Source organism: Monosiga brevicollis, genomic scaffold (assembly GCF_000002865.3).
Source record: "Monosiga brevicollis MX1 MONBRscaffold_23 genomic scaffold, whole genome shotgun sequence".
NCBI lineage: Eukaryota > Choanoflagellata > Craspedida > Salpingoecidae > Monosiga > Monosiga brevicollis.
The window spans coordinates 269,421-290,407 of NW_001865060.1; the positions used below are offsets into that span (position 1 = coordinate 269,421).

General features: G+C 56.6%; 1 protein-coding gene across 1 annotated transcript; it reads right to left on the reverse strand.

The window, feature by feature from the left end:
* Window positions 1–1,077: 1,077 nt before the first annotated feature.
* Window positions 1,078–20,033, reverse strand: MONBRDRAFT_10710 (uncharacterized protein; the record flags this gene model as incomplete). The annotated part of the gene is made up of 16 exons (XM_001748490.1): window positions 1,078–1,331; window positions 1,515–2,413; window positions 2,568–4,485; window positions 6,442–6,654; window positions 6,807–6,877; window positions 6,961–7,040; window positions 7,637–7,747; window positions 7,820–7,929; window positions 10,300–10,434; window positions 10,565–10,741; window positions 12,416–12,477; window positions 12,585–12,721; window positions 12,804–12,884; window positions 13,635–14,090; window positions 14,173–16,545; window positions 16,704–20,033. 16 exons carry the CDS (start codon window positions 20,031–20,033, stop codon window positions 1,078–1,080), a joined length of 10,407 nt encoding a protein of 3,468 aa, XP_001748542.1.
* Between the last annotated feature and the right edge of the window lie 954 nt (window positions 20,034–20,987).

Genomic DNA, 20,987 nt, shown 5'->3' on the forward strand with positions numbered 1-20,987 from the left:
GCTTGCTCAAACGTGCCGGCAGCACACACGCTAACATTTTGGCAAGGACTTGTGCGATGCTCCCAAGGTTGAAAGGTCTGCTGTCGCACACACATTTGACATTCGCGATCTGAGGTGCTTGTTGGTTGGCCCGATGCACTTTCCTCAAAGCCCGCACCGCAGTCAGAGACCGGAGTGCATGTACGTGTGTCCCACATTGCCGAATACGTTTGGCCTGCTAAACAAGGCGAGCAGCTGTGCATACATGGACATGTCGTGAAAAGCCTCGCGCAGTCAACTGAAAGAGACATGAATTGTGTGTGTGTGCGTGTGTGTGCGTGCGTGTTTGTGGGCAAGGAAGTAAGCGCACGCCATTGTTTTGTTGCGACATACCTTGCGTCTGTCGATGCGTTGCCCGGATGTGCCTGGCCCTGACCAGGTGGACAACGTTGATGTGGTAGACAAGAGAGCTGGTTACTCGTGTTTGTAAACGTTTGGTCTGGACAGGTTGCGCAAACCCGCGCCTGTGTTGATGTCAAGACTTGCTCCACCCGGGAGCCTGGCCGACAGGTGACAGCGGTTGCACAACGGGGAGCGTTGACGTCCGTAGAGTACTGCTCGAGACTAGCATTGCAAACAGCACACACTAGTCCGTTCATATCACAAAGATGAGTACATGAGGTGCGTTGGGCTATCAGCTACTTTTATTAGGAGCAAAGTAAATATATTCCGGGCATGTGAACCAACCTCGATCTGAGGTGAGCGTGCCATCTTGGGCTACATATGTGCCGGCTGAGCATTCAGTCCATGGTGTGCAATCACCACTTCCCGTGTGCGCTTTAAAGGTTCCTTGATCACAAGCACGGCAAGTACGATCCGTGCTGCTGGTAGGCGCCAGATCTTCCATTGTTCCCGCGGTGCAGGTGGTGAGCGGCACACAGGCACCGCGAGATGCATATTCGAGGCCAGCCAAGCAAGAAGCACATTGTCGGTCGGTCGTATTCGTGGGTGCTGGACCCATAGCAATCATGCCCGGAGCGCACTCAGTCCAGGGTGAGCATCTATACAAAACGGGAGCACCAAGCACAAGTCACATTGTCAGAGGAGTGCAGCTTCAAAGACACATGTAACGGTTGACTTGAACGCGGGGAACGGCGCTTCCTCAACAGTCACAAAGCACACAGGGAAAAATTGCTCAAACGTAAAACGCGCGTACATCCGATCTGAAAAGTTGGTGGCGGGCTCCACTTCAAACGTGCCGGTGGGGCACGTGGACACTGAAGCGCAAACGCGGTCTCCCGTTGCCGAGCGGTCGGCGCTTTGCCGACACGGGGACACCTCGTACTCGTTGGCTTGACACACAGAACAAGAAGCACAAACACGGTCTGCGCCAACCATACAAGCCTGCACCTCATACTCCTGCCCTACACGGCACGGTGTACAAGCTTGGCAAACTATGCACGCTCGATGAGGCTTGGACCACGGAGGTCCCAACACATATCATGCCAGCAAACTCCCGACGTGCCGCGACATACCGGCATCATGTGTAGCCGTGCAGGCTGCAAGCTGCTCTGTCGCAAGCTGCGAACAGTTGGTGCAGGCCAAACAGTGGCGGTCACGAACATAAAACCCATGTGGGCCTTCCGCGGGCGCAGATTCTTCCCATTCATTTGCCCCGCAGGCCGTCAACGTTTGACAACGACGATCGGTACTTGATGTGGCCGCCACCGACTCAAACTCATTGCGGCTGCAGTTGCGCAGTTCCACGCAAACAGCGTCGGCACTGCTGGATCCCATAAAAGCATATCGCTGCCACGGAAGCGCACAGGTGCGTCGCTTGCGGCATGACCCACCAACATGATCATTAAATGTGCCCACGGGACACTCACGGCAAGCAACATTCTGTGACGCAGAGCCATTGCGCGCGATTTCCATGCCAAGCCCGCATGTTTGGAACGGTTGACATGCTTCATTGCCAGCTGTAGTTTTGAAGAAGCCTGCCCTGCAAGCCCCACACTGGCGGTTTGTCCGAGCTGTCGGTACGTTTTGGGGCTCCTCACCTGCTGTGCAGGTGGTCCAGGTTTGGCACGACACATTCTGATTCGGGCTGGACTTGAAGGTACCAGCGGGGCAGCTGGCACAGAGGCGATCCCGCGTGCGGGCCGCATCAGGTGCCAGGATCTCTTGTTGTCCAACTCCACATGGCGTCAAGGTCAGGCACGCGCCAACGTGGTACTGTGCATTGCTGTACGTGCCGGGGGGGCATGCCGCGCATGGTGTTGCTGGATCATAGTCATCGTCGCTGCTTCCAGGCATGCACATGTTGCAGTCACTAATCGTGCCCGCACGAGCATAAGTGCCGGGTGCGCACAAACTGCAGGCCGTAAGTGGGTCCGCATCCTCATCACTGGTTCCAGCTGGGCAAGAAACACACCTGCACACACGCAAGGCAAGCAGCCGAGTGAGGTAGAGCAAGGGTAGAACACTTGCAAAAGAAGCATTGCTTAGCATCATCACGGCAGCGATGCATTGGCTCATCTTGTCGTTGAATCTTGTCCTCATATCGACTCGTTAGAAGGTCAACGTACCGGCGGTCGCTGGTCTTGTTGCCAGGGAAGGCCATCACCGTACCTGGGCGACAGATGCTGAGAGTACGACACACAGCATCCGACGTCGCTGTGGGGGCAATGACCTCAAATTCGTCTGGCGCACACGTGCTCACAGCCGCACACTGTCGATCGTGATAGGCACCGCAGGCTTCCACCTGATATTCAGTGGCTGCGCAAGGAGTGCAGACCCGGCACGTAGCCGTGGCATTCTCGGTGAAAGTACCGGCCGCACAGTGGTCCATACAGGTGCCCGCCGTGCTAAGCACCAGGTCGTTTCGGCAGCTGAGGCATTGGTCAGGACCTGCTCCGCTACAACTAACGCAGTCCTCATGGCACGGAAGACAACTCGCAAGGGTCGCGTTGGGGTACTGGCCCATGGCGCACGTTGTCACGCAGGTGCCTTGGTCCGGTGCAAACACAAGACCGGTGGCACACGCCACGCAATCGGTGCTTGAGATACCCGTGCACGTCCTGCAGCTTGGGTGGCACGGAAAGCAGATGGGCGATGTGTCTTTAGAACACGAGCCAATCAGAGTTTCATTCCTCAAGCATGCATCCGCTGTTGTACAAGGCGCACACACGCCATCGTCGCGTTGATAAGTACTCGAATTTTGCGCAAAGCAGGCTGTGCTGTTTGGGTTCGGCTCCACAGGCTCGGTTTCCTCAGCACGACAAATGAGAATCCAATCCTCGTGATCATCAAGTTGTGTTGCACGCCGGCAGCCAGGCTGGACGTAGCACCATGCAAAGCCTGAACCATCCCAGTCCTGACAGCTGGCACCAAAGCCTTGGTCGTCAGAATGGCCGCGACAGGCGCAAGACTGGTTCAGTCCAACTGCAGGTGCTTCGCATATGGCACCACGAGCAACGCTACACTCAGCATCCACCCAAAAACCGACTGCGTTCAAATAGACACAGCGAGCCCCTGGGGTGCCACTGCTCGGACTTCCTCTGGCCCAGAAGGTATCCGTAAGTAAACCATCCGTCTTGTTGTCAGCCCCATCGACCCAGTGGTAGAGGCTTTCCGCGTCCACTCGGTGCAAGCCCAGCCAAGCTGGTGCTTCTGCAAGGGCGGTTACTGCTTCGTTCTCCGCAGCCGAGTGAACGGAGGCAAGTACGGCGTCCTCACTTGCACAAGCTGCTTGGGCGGAAGCAAAAGACCGCGACTCGTTATCATAACGGTAGCAGTGGCCAGCGAAAAGCGTATATCCTGGTTGGCAGGAGAGCGAGGTGCTGGCGCAGGTGCGTTGAAGCTCAAATGCCCCACACGCATCCTGAGCACGGCAAACACGCCGATAGCGCAGTTGCTCATCGCCGGCTGTTGGGGCTTCTGGTTCGGCTTCTGGACACGACTCACTCACGTAACACCAGCGTTCTGCGCTACCAGCCCAGTAATCACAGTGGCCGCCGATGCCAGAGGCTCCGCCCAAGCAAGCACAATGTTTGTTGAGAGAAATCTGCCCCGTAAGACGATCACCACCCGTAGAAAGCGTCGCAGATAGCTGGAAAGCAGCCACCGCGTCAGTCGGACGGCTTATCCAGGCGTCTGGCTTTGGCTGGATGGCAAGTCCACGACAAGGGGCGGTGGCATCGTAGACGGCAGCAGCCGCAAACAAACCCACGCCTCCCGAAGAGTCAAAGTCAACGGTAAACTGGACCTCTGTTCCAGCTACAGCCGTGACCAAGAGCTCAAGGCGTTCCACAGACGCGAGGGACATGGTTTCGTTGGTGGTGGCCGGGGTGCAAGACATGCTTCCCAACCATACGTCATCGACGACGAACGGTTTGTCCGGGTTTTCCTCCGCCTGACAGGCTCGCGTTAGCGAGAACTTGCCCCCCTCAGTGCCAAATTGACCCTGAATCTCCAGTCCGCTGGCTGCCTGCCGAACCGTGCCCGCTATTTGAATTGTCGGGCGGCCACAGAGCGACATGTGAGGGCTGGCCACAATTGTTCAAACTTTCCTTGATTTCTGCGTTTAGTTTTTTTGTCGGATAACTGACCGAGGTTCTCGCGAACAAAGGAGCGATCCGTGATGCCACTCCATGATGGATCAGGGCTTGTATACGATGCCGCAAAAGCTGATGCTGACGCTGTGATTGTGTAGTAATAGCTTGACTTGCCTATAAGATGTCGATTTGACATCAAAAACAAACAAAGGAACAAAAAGAAAAAAAAGTAAAATGCAGGGCGAAAAGTTGCGTTGCATCAAAGCCAAGCGCCTCGAGGCTGCGGGGCACATGGCGGTACAGCAGAATACCTGAAGATTCAAGTCGGCAACCTTTGGAGGTGTCACAATATTGGCCATGCACAAGCGTAGCCAAAACGAGGATTCGGGGCGAAACTTGCACCACCTACTCAAGATTGTATACGCGGACAGTTTATTCAATTATGCACGCTTTCCTGGCCACAATCGAATGGCACTCCGATCCGGGTGCAAGAGCATACCCGTAGCTCCATGGAGCCCCCGCAGGGTTGGCTCTCGCCATTGCGTAGCCAGCAGCGTGCGCCTGAGAAGGCACCGTGCCACGTTTCACCTTTTGCAAATACGTTTTGTGTAGGAGCCTCTGCCATAGATTTCCAGCGCCCGTTGAGGAATAGCCACTCAAAAAAGATTGACTAGCAATCAAAGGGAAGGGTGGTGCAAGAGTGGGTAGAGGGTTGGCACGCACCAGCTGTTGCAACGCAAGCTGCACTCGAGGTGCTACCCGGAAGAGATGCCTGGCCCAAATCGCAGGCAACGCACCGGGTGCGAGCCTTTGAACTCTGTTCAGTAATGCACAAGACACCAATACATGTATTGGCGTTTCGTGAGTACCCACGAAGAAGACCAACGACAAAGATTTTCTCAACGAGAACAGCCAGGATGCCTACATAGGTGTTGGCAGCACATGTTATGCAGCCTGTGGTCGGCGTCTGTAGCCCAGCAGCAGCCACAGATCCCTCTCTGCAAGGCCCAGTCGAGGCAACACGAGTTGCTATGCGCACAGAGCCAATGATTGGCACATAGACAACGCTCAGCTCCTTACGCTCTACCGCCTTGACAAGTGCCTGCATGGCCCCTGCGTTGCTAGTTGCGCACACCATGCCAAGGTGCCCCGTGCTGGCATCAGTGTACGTAGTCACTCTCATCTATTGCGCATACGCAACGGGGGTGTCATGGAATCTATGGCTTCATTTTTAATGGAAAAAAAAAAAAAAACACAAAAAACAACAACAGCAGCAACTGCATTTTGGCATGGCGAGCACAGAGTCCTTACCTCGGCCAAAGCCGGAATCAAAGCAGCCACTTGCGATTGTACCAATTGCTTGAAAGAAGTTCGGGCTGATGGCGATGATATGGTCACATTGAAGTCAAAGCTGGCCGTAACTGTGACATAACATGTTGATGAAAAGCATGAGTTGCGTTGTGTGTTACCCTCTAAGGCATCTTTGCACTGAATGTGCGATGGTCACGCTGCGGCGATGGTTAGAACTTGACGCTTCGACTGACCAATGCGCTCATAGTAATCCATCTGCCTGTGCTGATGGCACGTAAAGACACCGCCCTCGATCGAACTGGCGCTTGCACGGGTCAAATAGCAGTCACCCTCAACAGGTGATCCAGGTTGGCCTGCCTCAAAACTTTGGCAGCAAAGGTCGTTCAAGCACAGCTGGGCGCACGCTTCAACCGAGTGCTGCTGCAAAAAGACGCCGCCCGTTCCTGCTTCGGAGAACGTGCAATTGGCTTGCTTTGCAAAGTAGATTTCACTCACTCTTTCTGTCGAGAACAAGGGCGCTATGAGTTGCTGCGGCGGACGAATCTCCACCATGCCTGTGAGGGGGTTCTGGCAGATTTGGCCACACCACACCTACCAAATGACACGCGTTCATAGTGGTCCAGCTGCGAGATGGGTTGAAAGGCACCAGGGCTTGTCGTGTCCTTGGAATCGTAACTCAGCATGCAATCGCCCTCTTGGAATTGACCAACAACGCCGGCATCAAACGATTTACAACCTGCGTCTGCCAAGCAGAGCTTTGCGCATTCTTCCGGGGTGACGTGATCTACTGTATCCATGCGTACTCCACCTAGTTGTCAACAGGGGTGCTTTTGCAGGTCAGGGGGCCGTCGAGGCAAGGCAAGACGATGGGGTAGGCTGTGCTATGGGGGATGGCTCTCTGCGCAAGGAAGGGGGCCTGGCACAGGCTGTTGTACGTTGTACACGGGCCAAGTGCTGTACCTGCATTTGCACCGGCAATGTAGTGGTGGGCGTAGCGTCGAAACTGGTCCAGCGATGTCGTTGCATTGGCTCTACAGATATTATGAAGCGTCATGTCGCGCCGTGTCAACAAACAGGCGTTCATTGATATTCTGACAAGTGTCAAGGCACTCACCGGCAGTCAGCAGTCGACTGTGCTCCTCTCTCAGCCGTGTGATGGCCTAGGGGGCATGGCGTGCACTCTGTTGGGCTGATCTATAAATGTGACGGCGCAGACGCAGCCAAAGCAAGTGAGTGCACGTGATAGTGCTCCGATTCTTCACTGTGAATGTGCGATTGCGGTAGTTGTTGCTCTCAAAGCCAGGACGCGACGCTTGCAGGGCCACCGTACTCATAGACTTGAGTTACTCCATCTCGTCTTCCCTATGTTTGGTTTGCGTACACGTACCCAGTAGGTGTCGAAAGGGCAAAGTGTACACGGATGAAAGCCCGTTGAAGAGTATTGACCCCGCTCGCAGCTCGTTGAGGGCAGGTCTGGTTGCAAGCCAATAAAGTAAAGCCGGTATTAGAAAAGAGAGATGGTCAAAAACAAAGTTAAAGTCAAGCCTGACACCCTTCGTTGTACGCCTCGGTCCGATTCGCGGTGAGCCAACCTGCAACCACAAAAAACTGGCTGTTCCGATGTGATGGTGCTACAGGTTCGCCGTAAGTCGGGCTGTGGAAAACCACAATCGAATAGCGATTTCCAAGGTCCAGACTTGTCTAGCAAAGGGCGAAATAATATTTCAGCATGTTTAAAATAAGGTTGACGGAGAAAGCCAGGGGTCGCAAAACCACCATACACGACGCACCGGGACCAGCCAGGTGTATGTGCCAGTGTTGGGAGTATCGATGGCGACGTGGGTAACATAGTGGAGTCGAGCATAATTATCCGCCTCGGCTTGGTAGAGGAAGATATTCACCTGTCAGTCGAAAAGATGCAACGCTGAGAGCATTTCTGATGATTTGTGTCAATGCTGCACGCAGATGCGTACCCGAGTCACGCTGTTTGACGCCTGGTAAGCAATGGTGTAGCTTTGTCCACGATACAGTTGCTCGTCCTTGATCGGAGTGTAGACGACATCGATCGTCGGTGGAACCACCACTGCAGAGTCAAGCGACATGTGAGCATTTGAAAGGTCAGCAAGCATGATGGTTAAGCAGAGATACCCTCGCGCAACTAGACCGGACCGTCTTCGCATGAGGTGTCTTGATCGTCGGCGTCGAAGAAATACCCCGAGCTGGCATCACCAAGGCATCCAGGGCCCTGACACCCTACCGAGCTCGGACACAGGCAATAACCTACGGCAAGATGGCGTCAGCGAAAATGGCACGACGAAAAATACGAAACTAGAATGATGTATGTCGTTGTCGTGTTTCGTCGAGGGAGGGCACCACGAACCGAGGTTTGTAGGCCCTTGACTGCCGGCTGGGCAAATCTTTGCCACGCAAAATGATTGATTGGCCGCGCCAGGCTGTGGTGTGGTCTGATCAGCTGGACAGGGCACGCACGTGTGGGCCAACAAGCTATATGTGCCCTTGGCTACACAAAGCAGCACTCTTGAGTATGCTGCATCGTAAATCGACTCAAAGGGTTGAAATGAACGTTGACAACCACTTCAAGGCGTACCACAGGGCTGGCAAGCAGCTAGGCCGGCGGGCGGCCTCCAGAAACCGGGGGCACAAGAGTCTCGGGGTATCTGCAGCAGCGACTATTTGCAAGTCAATAAGGCAAGAGGCGAGATTTCTTGTCTGCGTCTACGCGAGTGCAAAAATGCATGCGTTACACACCTTGTCAAAGAGATCAAGTTGGTGAACTTCCGTGCCGGCCCTAAGCGTCAGATATTGTTTCAGGCAAAGGGGATTGCCTCATGAGCCAAGATACGCCCAAGCATCGATCACGGCCGTTGCCAAACCAGACGGGCCGATGTTAGTGGGCAAATACCCTTGTTGGAGGTTTGAGCTCATGGTACTGTTCGTGGCAAAGAGATAACAGGAGCCGAGGCGTGTTCCAGTGCCGGTGGCAAACGCCATGCAGTCGCCATGCAGCAAGCAGGCGGCAGCACAGCTCTCCGCTGACAACTATTTTGCATTCGCAGAACAAAGCAAATGGTCGTTGGCTCAAGCATGTGGATGGGCACGCAGCTGTACGTGCAAACACATGCTGTTGGGCGGCGCCTCCTCGCCGCATGAACTCACGGTTGAATAAGCCGCAAGAGCGGGCTCGTCGAGAAAGGCATTGGCACGCCGGACAAAGGCATCGCGGGATCTTGGCAGATTGGTTGAAAGCACATCGTAGTGCGTCACGGTCTCGTTTGTAATTTGCAGCGAATGTGTCAAGGAGGTGTTGCGGGTGTCCGCATAAAGAGCACACGAACCACGGAGCGTCGATCTACAACGTCATTGCATCGGAGTGGGCACGACCATTGGCTCCTGCTGAGAAGAGAAATCGAGATGAAATTGGAGGAGAAGATGGCAGGACTGACCGAAGTCGAAAGTCGAAGGACTTGCACAAAGTATCAAGTAAACAACTCTGTGCGCATTGCTCCAACGTTAAATCGGCGGTTGCACTGGAAGGAAGAAGCAAACTGTAGGCAAGAATATGGGCAGGCTGAGCTTCAAAGTCTGCTAGCAAGCTGCCTATACGGTTGCAGGGTGCCAGTAAAAGCACGAGGTTCCACAAGAAAAGGCGGTCCAATCATTGACGCAAAAGGCGCAAAGATGCAGACCTTTTGCCACGCTACAGTCAGAGAAGCTGGCAGCACCAAGGCCTGGGGTGGTAAAATTGTCGGCACATGTACGACAGGTTGTGGCATTGGTTGCCTGCGGGTGCGGGCCGGGATTGTGTGGCATGAGAAGAGGGAAGGAATTGCCTCAGTCAGATGGAAAGGGCATGGGAGTTCCAAAGTACCACTGTTCCTTGTGGGCAGGGTTGACATGGTTCGATGCCGCTGTAGCTGACATATCCGGCACGGCAAAGTTCACCAGCAAGACTGATGGTAAAAGGAGGGGAGACGTCTGCCGTGCAGCGGTAGGCATCAGGTGGCAGTGGCATGACGGATCGAGAACACCGGGCTCGCAAGACGAGACAGCCTCACCAAAGGCAGTCTCCACGTGCGCATCTTGAACCACGACGACGTAGGCGGTCTATGCAAGCGTGGCAGGGTGAGCTGGTGGACCGTGGCGGCCTCTCCAATGCCCGATGATCCGCACTCGCAAGGACGAGAAACACTGACCAAAGGCGTCTGACGCGCCGGAACAGTCCAGTTGTATGTGCCAGAGTTGGGGGCGTTGCGCACCACATCAACGAGGCCAGTAACGCGACCGGCTTGATATGTGCATGCCCAGAAAAGAAAAGAAAAGAAAGACAGAAAGTTTGGTGAGTGTATGGCTGCGCCCCGGTGATGTAATGTGAAGCTTTGCATTCTTCGGTGCTGGAAGTGGACGAGACGGGACAATTGAATCGGACACATACTCGCTTCATCTTGAAGGCCCAGTTTGATGTGCACAGTTGTCACCAGGGTAGAGGAGGACCAAGTCAGGCGGCATTCGGCGCTTTGGAAACAACGCGTGCCGTAGGTGGGCGAGAGAATGCGATGGATGGCCGGCGCTAAAAAAGAGGGTGGACAAAAAGCGAGAGAAAGCCCGGGATATAGCCGAGACCGGATGTCCGTGAGACTGAGCCGGGCAATCCGACTGATACCTACCCATGCTGGGTCTAGCTAGAGATTATGACGTACTGGCTTCGCAGGTACAGTCAGGACAATTCGCAGCGGAAAAATAGGCACTGCCATCCACGTCAAACTGGCAGGCAGCAATGTCTGGCGCCGTGCATTCGGTTGCAGGCGGACACAGGCAGTCACCGTTGGTACCAGCTGCACTGGACGGCGGGCAGCCTGGGCCTGGGTCTGCGTTGGCTGAAAGGAGGCCAAGCAGGAGGGATTTCGTCAGCACACACGCCACCAAAAGCTTGAGCATCACATCTATCTGTGTTACCCGTCCAACTGCTGGGCATGGTTGGTGCTTACCGGCTAGGGCGGCTGTGCATAGGGCGGAGTAGCCCACAACAACCAGCCAGGGCGCGGTGACGCGCATGGTTGAAGCGCTTGCTGTCTCAGGAGCTGCACGCTATAAGGACATGGGCCAAGCTGCCCTGGATCGCGCGTGGCACCTTCAAGCAACGTGTATCATATGCGCGCCCCGCGCGTACGCACGCCAGAGAGTGAGCGCTCAGGCCACACCAATGCGTCAAAGGGCGGGAGGGGGTCACAAAGCGTGTACCCACCAGCCGATCAATCATGTACAGTGCTAAGCCGGGGGTCTAGAAAGATGGTTGTGGTTGTTTCTTGGCAAATGAGTGCAAGCTGCTTGATGCCGAGTGAGGTGCCCGAGGATTTGAGGATTGCATGAGCAAGTACGGACATGCACATCCATCAGCAACACGACGTGTCATGCAGCGGCAGGGATACAGTGGCACAGCATTGCCTGTGAATCAAAGCCAACTGGGGAAGGAGGAGCGCGGTGGTTGCGGCAAGAAGGGTGCTCACCTCTTCATAGGGTAGATTCTGATGGGACTTGCTGGTCGGCGCGATTGCAGTCGACCGAGGGTCTTACTCCGCAAAAAAAAAAAAAGGCCAGCACACTGTGGTCAAGACGCCGCTGGATACGCAGCGCACATGTAGCGGACCAAATTGCGCCTTGGCTGATGGTAGAGATTCACATTGGTTCGAGCAGGTCGTGGTAGATGTGCCCACGGCCACGGCCCCTTGACACCAATCAGTGTAACAAGATCGGCCATCACAACTGGTCTGTGGGCGCCCACGGCCAATCAATCCTTCCGTCCCTGTCGTGCGCCTTGGGAGGTTGGCTGAATTTTGTCCTAGTATCCTTCTACTGTGACCCTGGGAAACGATCGAGTAAAAACAGACCAACGGGTCGCGGCGCGCCGGCGCGCGTTGCCGGGCAATTCATGCTTGCCGGCAAGCATTTGTTTGTCAGATTATTGCCCAGGACAAGCAGCAGACGAAACCAGCGAACGTCCACATTCGTGTTGAATTTAGAGGGGTAAGTGGGCAGGAGGTGTTGAAGGCCAGGGCTTGCTGGCGGCCATGCCCCTCGGACACATCAGACAATCGGTCGATATAACCCACTAAATTTCCGGAGGGAAGGGGGTAAAATGGAAAACGCTGGGGCCAGCAATGAAGACAGCGCACCCAGTGCGCTGATGAAACACGATCGAACAATACAGACAGACATCAAAAAGTCACCACACCATGTCGCAACCGACGCGCCGCGCGATGAGCACGCCGGGCCCACGCTGGGCTCAGAGCCAGGTTGTGATGCTTTCCTGGACAAAACCAAACAGCCTTGTGGTCACTCCTGGTACTGGAGGCAACAGTGGTCTAGGCGCTCGGTTTGCTCTCCTCAGTCCCAGCTTCCGTTTTGACTAACAGCCGAACCCGACGAGACGACAATGTTGAGATCATTGCAAAAGTTGAACCGGCCGCTCAGCCCACTCAATCAGACAGGTAGATTGCCTTGTCGTGGCATTTTAGCTGCAAGGTGTTCCCCTGGTGCTTGATGCAACTTACTCTGGGGATGATCCTTGTTCTTGATCAGAAAGGCGGCCAGAAATTCCACCGGGTTCGGAGGGCTGTGGGGCACGAGGGAGCCGCATGAGGAGGATAGAAACCCCTTGATATTCATCATCTGGCTTATCCCTGTAGAGTGCTTGCCGAGATTCACCACAAAGCCACGCACCGTTCCTTGGCCAAGACGGCCATGCCCTCCAGCAGCACTGGTACCACTGTGCGGTCCAGGTAGGTTCGCGCTGGCAGCGCCTGGAGGTCTGTCTGCTGCAACGCACTCTCACCAGCCGCGGCGGTCGCCACATGGGACTATTGGTTGAAGGATAAACATTATGAGCGTCATTCAGATACCTTCAAGCGGCTCACAGCTCAATACCCGGTGTTTATTTACCTGAGTCTCTTCCGTGGCATCCTCCACAGGTGCCTGCGTTTGTTCAGGCGCCTCTACCTCATCGGGCTCGGTCGCCATGTTCTACGAGTTTAAAGGACACGTTCAGAGAGATGGGCTGCCCAGCGCCGCCAAGGGACGGCAAGCGTCGGGACGACGAGGGAAAGAACGAAATGGTGTGGGGCGCAAGGGGCATTGCTACATCAACTATCTACAGTCTCGCAGTCACTCACCGTCGTCGACATGTTCAAAGTTTGAAAGCACACACCGTGACCCCGGACGTCAATACTGACAAGCAAGTAACCTTCGAAGCAAGGCCAAATCCCAAGACAATGATGCGTGGTACGACGACGCCGAGCCGATCAAGAGCACAAAAAAAGTCGAAAACCAAAAAAAAGAAAAAAGAGCAAAAAAAAAAGAAAAAAAGTGGCAAAAAGTGGAAAAAATGAATGAAAAAATCAGTTCAAGTGAGGCTATGCTTTCTGAGTGTTACACGTTCAACGAACGTGAGGCAGTTGCATCTCTTTGGCAACGACGAAACCGACGACGTTAGCCCTAATGATTTTGCTGGCGGGCCGGGACGGGGGAGCAGTGGTATCTGGCGATGGGGCGAGGCTTGGAACGCTCGGGGTAGTTTTGCATTGGAATAAATGTTTTGTGGAAAGCCACATGGCATGCAATAAATTCGTTCGACAACGATACGGGATATGGCGATAAAGTTTAACAAAGAGTAAAAGCACAAGGCTGGGCACAGCCCAGGTCGTGCCGCCATCACAGACATGAAACAATCAAAGAAACGCCATCGCAAGCTGCGGCGACGCGTTGGCGTCATACGGCACTGTGGCACGTGCGCGTCAACGCAGAAGGAGAAGCGGCGCTACTTTCGGGGTTGTGGCCCGACGCCGTGGCATTGGGTGTCACTGAGTGAGCCTGGGGCGGGCTTTGGGGAGGTTGGCTGGCCACAAGGTCGTCAGGACGTGCCAAGAGCTGCTCAATCATGTCGCACACAGCCGGATTGATCATGGCAGCATGCTGCAAGAGTCGAAGACTCTCATCGCAGAGCGTGTGCACGGGCCACCAATATGCATGTTTAGACTGCTCCTGCAGATACTCGCCCGCGTTATCACGAATGCAGACGAGCAGCATCAACAACTCTCGGACCGTATGCGCCAGCGTGGGCCAGGTGCCATCCAAAGAGAGGAGGAGAGCCTTCAACACGAGAGCCGCCTCAAATTGGACGGCTGCGGCCGTGCGAAACAGCACAGCGCACCGCCCGAGCGTCTCGAGACCCTTGCGACGCACAAAGCGCAGCGCGCGCACCGGCGAAGACACAATCTACAGAGCATCACATGCCACAGCTGGGCGTTAGTACCTCTGCCAGGTAGATAACCACGAGCAAGCTCACAGACAGTTCACCCGCATTAACAGCGACAGCTAGCCCTGCAGCAAAGCTTTTGAAAAACCAACGACAAAAGGGTACCGACTGCGCAGCCCGCGACACGCTAACCTGATTGGCGAGCGCACGGCAGTGGTAGGTCATGATCCCGGCTTCCTTGCCGTGCGCCATGGTCCCGTTCTGGGCCGATTCCTCAAGCACACCCAAATCCCAGCTGCCAAGCCAATGACGCTGTCGTTCAAGCAGTTCGTCCACCCCCAACCGCAAAAAGCGGCCATGAATAGCGGGCGGTGGAGGAAGGGACGGGGACGAGTCTGATTCACGTCGAGCTAACCCCAAGTGGTCGCGAACGGCCGTCACAAAGTGTGCATGGTCCTCGTCCAACATCTTCTGGTATCCAGGCGGTGTCATGACTCCTTCATCAGGGCTCTCATCCTCTCCATCGCCGGCCCAGGAGGTGGCGTGCGGTGCTTGCGCCCCCAGCAGCTCTGCGTCATCGTCGCTACCGGCATCCGCTTCACTGCCAGCCTGGCTCTCCCCCATCATTGCCTGGCTCGGGCACCGCGCCTCCTCGGCATCAGCATCGTGGTTGCTGTCGGTACTGGCCGCCAGGTCCACCTGTTCATCGCCCACACCGTGCGATGGCGTGCTGGCAAGTTGCAGATCCATGCTGTAGCGTTGAAGGTTTTGACTGCTGGGCCCGGCACTCAGCGCAGCACTAGATGTTGCCATTGTCGTCGCTTGCACGCTCGAGCGGCGCCCGTATAGGGAGCATGAGCCCTGGCCTGGGGCTCGAGCGCGGCTCAGCATCACGTCGTGGTCTTCCACGAGGCTTGCCAAGCCTGCTGACCCGGGGGCCGCTCGTGGTCCAGCCGTTGCGGGCTCAGCAAGATTGAGACCCGTCACAGCGTCACACGAGTGACGTGAGAGAGTCCAAGGCGCTTCGGCAAAGATGGATGAAGCTCCATCGCGCCGAGCCGCCGCTGACAAGACGGCGTTCACAGCGTTTTCTGCGCGGGTGGCGTTGACAAAGCCAGCGAGGTCAAGCGTCGCCATGGTGCGCGGCACGTTGCTTTGGGAGTCCAACGTCCAATTACGAAGCGCCCCCATGAGCTGGGCCGGTGCAAACGTTGGAAGGACGAGGTCCGAGGCCGCCGTGCGAATGTCTTCTGGTCCTGCCTGAGACCCTCGACCATGAGTGATTGTAGCCTCGTTGGAATGGGGACCACCTGCGGAGTTGGCGTCATGTGTCGATCTCACGTCTCGCCGCTGATACAAAAATACATCAACCAGCGGGGTGAGCGGAGCAAGGGATGCCGGTCGTATGACGCCAGCGCGAGGAGCCGGCTCAAACCAGGCCAATGGGGCACCGCGCTGCAGCATCACGGCCACGGCATCAGCAGCTTGCGCTGGCATTTGCCGCTCAAGGCGTCGCAGGGCGGCAGAGATAAGCGGGCGACCGTGGCGGTCGGGCATGTGCAATTCCTCCAGCGCGGCACGATGGTGTTCAACCTCACGGGCGTCCAAAGCAGTATCGACATCCAGCAAACGCGCGTAGCCCATGACCAAAGCAGCATTGAGACGGATCGCAAGCTGCACCGGCTGCAGCGAGCGGCGGCCATTGGTGTTGCCCAGCATGTTGCGTGGGTGCAATTGCCGCCAGAGAGAAACGGTAGCGAGCGCTTCATCCACGGGTCCCTCGTCCCGTTCAATGGCCCGAAGCATCTCACTCGGATACAAACGCCGCAAGAGCGTAACCACATCGTTGGCTTTCTTCTCCTCTTGCCGACGTGCTTCAGCCGTGAGATACATGGTGCGAAGCCAGGACGACGGAAGCGGCGTGCCCGCCGACGCGCGCATCAAGACCAGGAAAAACCAAAAAGCAAACCGCTCCACGCGCTGCTCGCCGCGGTATCGGGCAAGCAGCGAACCAAACGCTTTGATAGCCTGGCTGCCGTCAGCACCCACGAGGGCTTGGACAATCGGATTGTCATCGGGGCGAGACGATACAAAGATGGCCAGCACTTGCTCACCAAAGTGGATTGTAACCTCCGTGACGAGCCGCGTCGCCATTTCAGCCACGTCGCACCACAGCGGAGGCTTGGGCTCTGAACCAACGCTATTTGCAATGGCAAGCAAGGCAATGCCAACGAGATGGGTCACGACGCCTCGGGTACCCAGGCGACGGCGTACACTGGGTTCCTTGGCCCGTAAGACCAGCTCGTAAGCACAGTAAGCGGCATGATACATGACAGCAGCTTGATGCGGATGCATCACGGCCGCTGCAAAGACGACGGCGAGACCATCCTCTTCCAGCATCTCCATCGCACGTCGCGAGGACGTGAGCATCTGCAGGATGCGCCAGCAAACATTCCAATTTCCCAGTGGAAATATACGAGTAAAAACGGTGTTGTGAGGCGTGAGACAGGCAAGAGAAGAGGAGAAAAAAACAAAAACGGAAGACCCCGTGGCAGCCGAGCACAACTGTCGTCACTCAATGCACAGACCTGATCGGCGAGTTGGCGACAGGCAATGGCGACGATGGCCGGAAAGGACATCTCATCAGCAAGCATGGCCAACAAAAGGCGAAGGCCCAAGAGGTCGGGTGAGCATTGGGGAGGCAGAGGGCGTGGACCCCACGCATGCGGCAGTGCGCGGTCGCAGTCGGGACATGTTGCTCGATTGCCCAGGCTCCAATCTTGCACGCAAAGGAGGTGTTGATAGTGACCGCAAGGCAAGCGTACCACAGGCAAGGCCAAAGAAGTAGCGTCTCGGGCCTCGGACAAGGTGAGCAGGGGGTCCGTGCAGCACGGGCAAATCTTGCCGTGGGTTGACGACGGGACAAGCCGTCGTAATGTCGCCAAATCGCCAGCAACACTTTGCTGCTGCAGGTATTCCAATACCGTCGGGTTGGCCTTTGGTGGACTGAAGTTAGCGCGAAGCTCATCAATCAAGGTGTCGCGCTCTTGTCGTAGCGCCGCCCGGGGCCCTGCTAGACCAGGGCGGGCCTCGTCGTCGCACAACAGGCCCGCCAGCTCAGCCAATCTCTCTAAGTGAGCATGGTGGCGATTCAGCGCCTCCACGTGATGCCGACCGTACCGCGGGGGTAGGGCGTGATACTTGAAGGCAAGGCCTCGCTCAGCCAGAGTAATCAGCGTGTCACAAATGGCCACGTTGCCGGAGGAGCCAGCTGCAGCACACGAGTGCTTCCCGTCGTGATCGGGCAAGACCAAGTCCCGCAACAGGTCGTAAAGCATCGCACGCTTGCCCACTTTGGTGGCAACCTCCACAGCGCCGCTCCAAGCCGAGGCAACAACGGAAGCTTTGCCCCGACACGCAGCCTGACGAATGTCACTTTGTGGATCCCAGGCCAACTCACGCAGCCAGTCCTGTGTGGTGCTCATCTCTTCTGCACCAAGGTTTTGCGCTTCGAGGCGACCTGGCTGTGGGTGATCCGCCGCTTCCGGTGGCTCGCGTTGCGCTGGGATCGGTACTTTCGCTGAATGAGCCGCTGCTGGCGCGAGCGGATTGTTAGAGGGGCTGGGTTGCAGGTGCGCTACTGGTGCCAGCTCGGATTTGAAGCTCTGAACATCCTGTGCGGCAGGCGAGGGCGAAGAGTGACGGGAATTCACAATAGAAGGGGCTGAAGCGGCCACGTGCTTGTCAAAATCTTTTGGTGTCGGTGAGCCTGTCGCGTGTTTGCTGCAGGGTGGGCTCTCAGGTGGCGAATTTCCAGACGCAGAAACAGCAGCTGGGGCAGCGGACATGCAAGGCGGGTCGGCAGGGGTGGCAGACGGCTGGATCGAGGCCCCAGACGACGACGCGGCGGCGGTGTGCAAGAGTACCCAGACTTCCTCGGCCTTGGGGCTGTGCACACGGCGTTCGCTGGCTACGCTGTGTGCAAGTTGGGTCCAAGAGCAATGGTGCTCGGGCAGAGCAGGCTGGCGTAAAAGGCACAAAAGGAACCAAAAAGCCATGCGATCGATCTCTGGCGAAGCAAAGTGGCGAATGGCGGCAATCACAAAGCGCACGAGGTGTCCAGTGCACACTTCGTCTGGATGCAGATTTTGGTCAGGTTGAAGCTGTAGCTGCTGCTCAGCGAGCTGCAGACGCTGAATCAAGAGAGTAGGCTCGACCAAGGCCAATTCGGTGATGAGCCGGGAGGCTAGGTGAGCCAGATCGTGGGCAAGACGCTCGTACTGCTCTTTCGACTCGATGCTGGCGACAGACGGCATGGTACCCGAGGTGCGCAGAGCCAGGCCGAGGCTGAGAGCGTTGGCCAATGCGAGAGTGGCACACAATAGCATAGAGTCGAACTGGGCGGCGGTATTTAGAAGACCTGGGGTGGATACGTCCTTGACCTTGAGCAAGGTCTCGTAGATGGTGAGAACCGCATGGTAGCAGATATCAAGACGGTTTGTGAAGCGGCGCATTTGTGACAAGATGAGAGGAAGAGCGTCATGTTGAAGGACGACGGCCGCACGGCGTGCGCTTGTGAGGCTGTGATCGGCGAGCGCGCAGAGGGCAGCAAGGCAGCACTGGGGCTCGATGTTGGGGTCGCGGAGTGTGGTGATGAGCTGCTTAATGAGGCGCGAGGCACAAGCGTTGGGCCAAAGCGGGGGCAAGGGTTTCGGATCACAGGGTCGCTCCAAACGACTGGCCAGCAGATGGCGCAGCTCTCGGCGACGTTGCTCAAATGCCTCGTTACTCATGCTTGTCGAAGCAGGGTCAGCATGAAAGGCGATTTCTTCAAGCAAGTGCTTCAAGGGGTGCAGTGAACCGATGTGGTGGCGGCGGTAGGCCAGAATGGGGCCGTGATGAAGGTGGGGGACGCCAGCTTCAATGAGAAGAAAGAGGCCTTCAATGACACGATTACTACCAGCTTTGGAGACGGCGTTGCGTCCGTGCGCGTCAGCGGCACACAGGTCCACGCCGCGATACACAAGGCGACGAATCTCCCCAACGTGGCCGTTGGTGGCGGCGCTGTGAAGTTGCGCCTCAAGAGGAGAGAGTGTCCGAGTGGTAAAAAAGTGGATGCCATCGCGAAACTTTTCAACAAGCAATGACTCGCGAGCGGCAGCAGGCGCGAAATTTGAAACTGGGGTTAACACGCCAGGCGCTGGGTCGCGGGCGGGCAGCTCACATGAAGGACCACCTGGGGCAGCACCGGCCAATCCACCCTCTTTCGCACAGGGGGCTGCGTCGTCAGACGCATCTTGACTCCCTGAAGTGTGCGGGGAGACGGGTAAAAGAGAACTGCTCGGAGAGCTGCTGGGTGGGCAAAGGCTGGGAAAGCTGCTCTGAAAGTCTGGGTGGCGGGCGTTGTAGCTAGTCGAGGAAAGGGCCAAGGCGGAACGCTCAGATCGAGAAGCACGCAGGGAGCCGATACCACCAACGCCGTCGTCTGTCATGGCGACTCGCAACGACAGCAGCAAGGAAAGAACGGTAGTTGCGGGGGACCATGTTTCGTTGTGGTATCCCGTGGTACCCTGTAGACAGAGGGCTTTGCTGGTCTCAAAGCGGCCTGAGGGTGCAGACAAAAGAAGCGAGCGAGGTGAGACGGCACCGGGCCTGCCAGGGTGTGCGAAGGCTCGAGTACAAGAGCGTGGCAGCGCACCATTGGGTGTGAGGATGAAGATGTCAGGCGCCTGGGCGGGGTAGCGAGGCGGGAAGACAAGGCGACCCCAGTAGAGGCCACCCTCGTAGCAAGTGCCCGTTTCGCCTGCAAAGCAAAAGTGCCATTCTAACAGGTTATCTTCCCGAGGCGCCACGTGCAGACCATCATCAGCGGCAGCGAGGCAGGCGCGCAGCTCCTTTTGAAGCCGGCGAATGGCCATGGCGCCGAAAGAGTCGCAGCCCTTGACTCTGTCATGCAGGCACACCAGCCAAAGCAACCAAGCGGGGGAGAGCGCCCAGAGGCCGTGTCCGGCCTGTGGTCAGCTCCCCGCGACCGCCGCTTGAGGTCTGGAATAGAATCAAGAAGGGGGTGGGGTTGGGCTGGAACCAAGATCTGGAGCCACTCGTGTACAAAATGGCGTTGGCAAGCGGGGGACGGTGCTAGCTGGTGCAGACAGGTCGAAAAGTGGGCTACTGCTGGTTCAGAAGTTAAGTGGCGCGGCATAGGGGGACAAGAAGACACAGGCAGATGGAGAGAGAGGGACAGTCGGACTGCTGGGACAATGGCCGAAGCCAGCACGAGGGGCAACCCGTTCCTTTGACCGTTCCTCCTGTCAAGCGGCAACAAGAGAAAAAACACACGGGAGGCGAAGGAAGAAAGCGTGCATGCGTCTCGTGGTGCCCATCGGGCAGCGTTGGCAAAACAGGGCTCGCTTGGTGGTGGTAGAGGGGGGTGCGGGGGGGATGCAAAGGGCAGAAGGGGGTCCAGAAGTCAGAGAATAATACGTAAAAGGTCACGGAGACCAAGACGTCAAGGGGAGGAGGAGGAGGAGGGGGTCCAAGATGCCGGGGTTGGGGTTGACGGCTTGTGTTTTGATTGCTCTCGATCAACAGTCATCCAACATCCAACAAAAATTCCTCATGTGGCTGGGGGTGGGTCCTGAACAAGCTGCCGCCACGAGCAGCTGGCTCCGTGGGTGGCAAGAAGGCGAGGCGACACGGAGAAGGAGATGGAAAAGGAAGGGGGGGGGGGGGGGGAGGGCGATAGCCGGAGGAGGAGCACAAGAGCTGCTCTTGTGCTGCAGGAGAAGGAGCAAAAACAAGAAGCAGCACAGAGAGAGAAACAGAGAGAGAAGCAGAAACAGAGAGAGGGGAGAAGTAGAGGAGAGAGACAG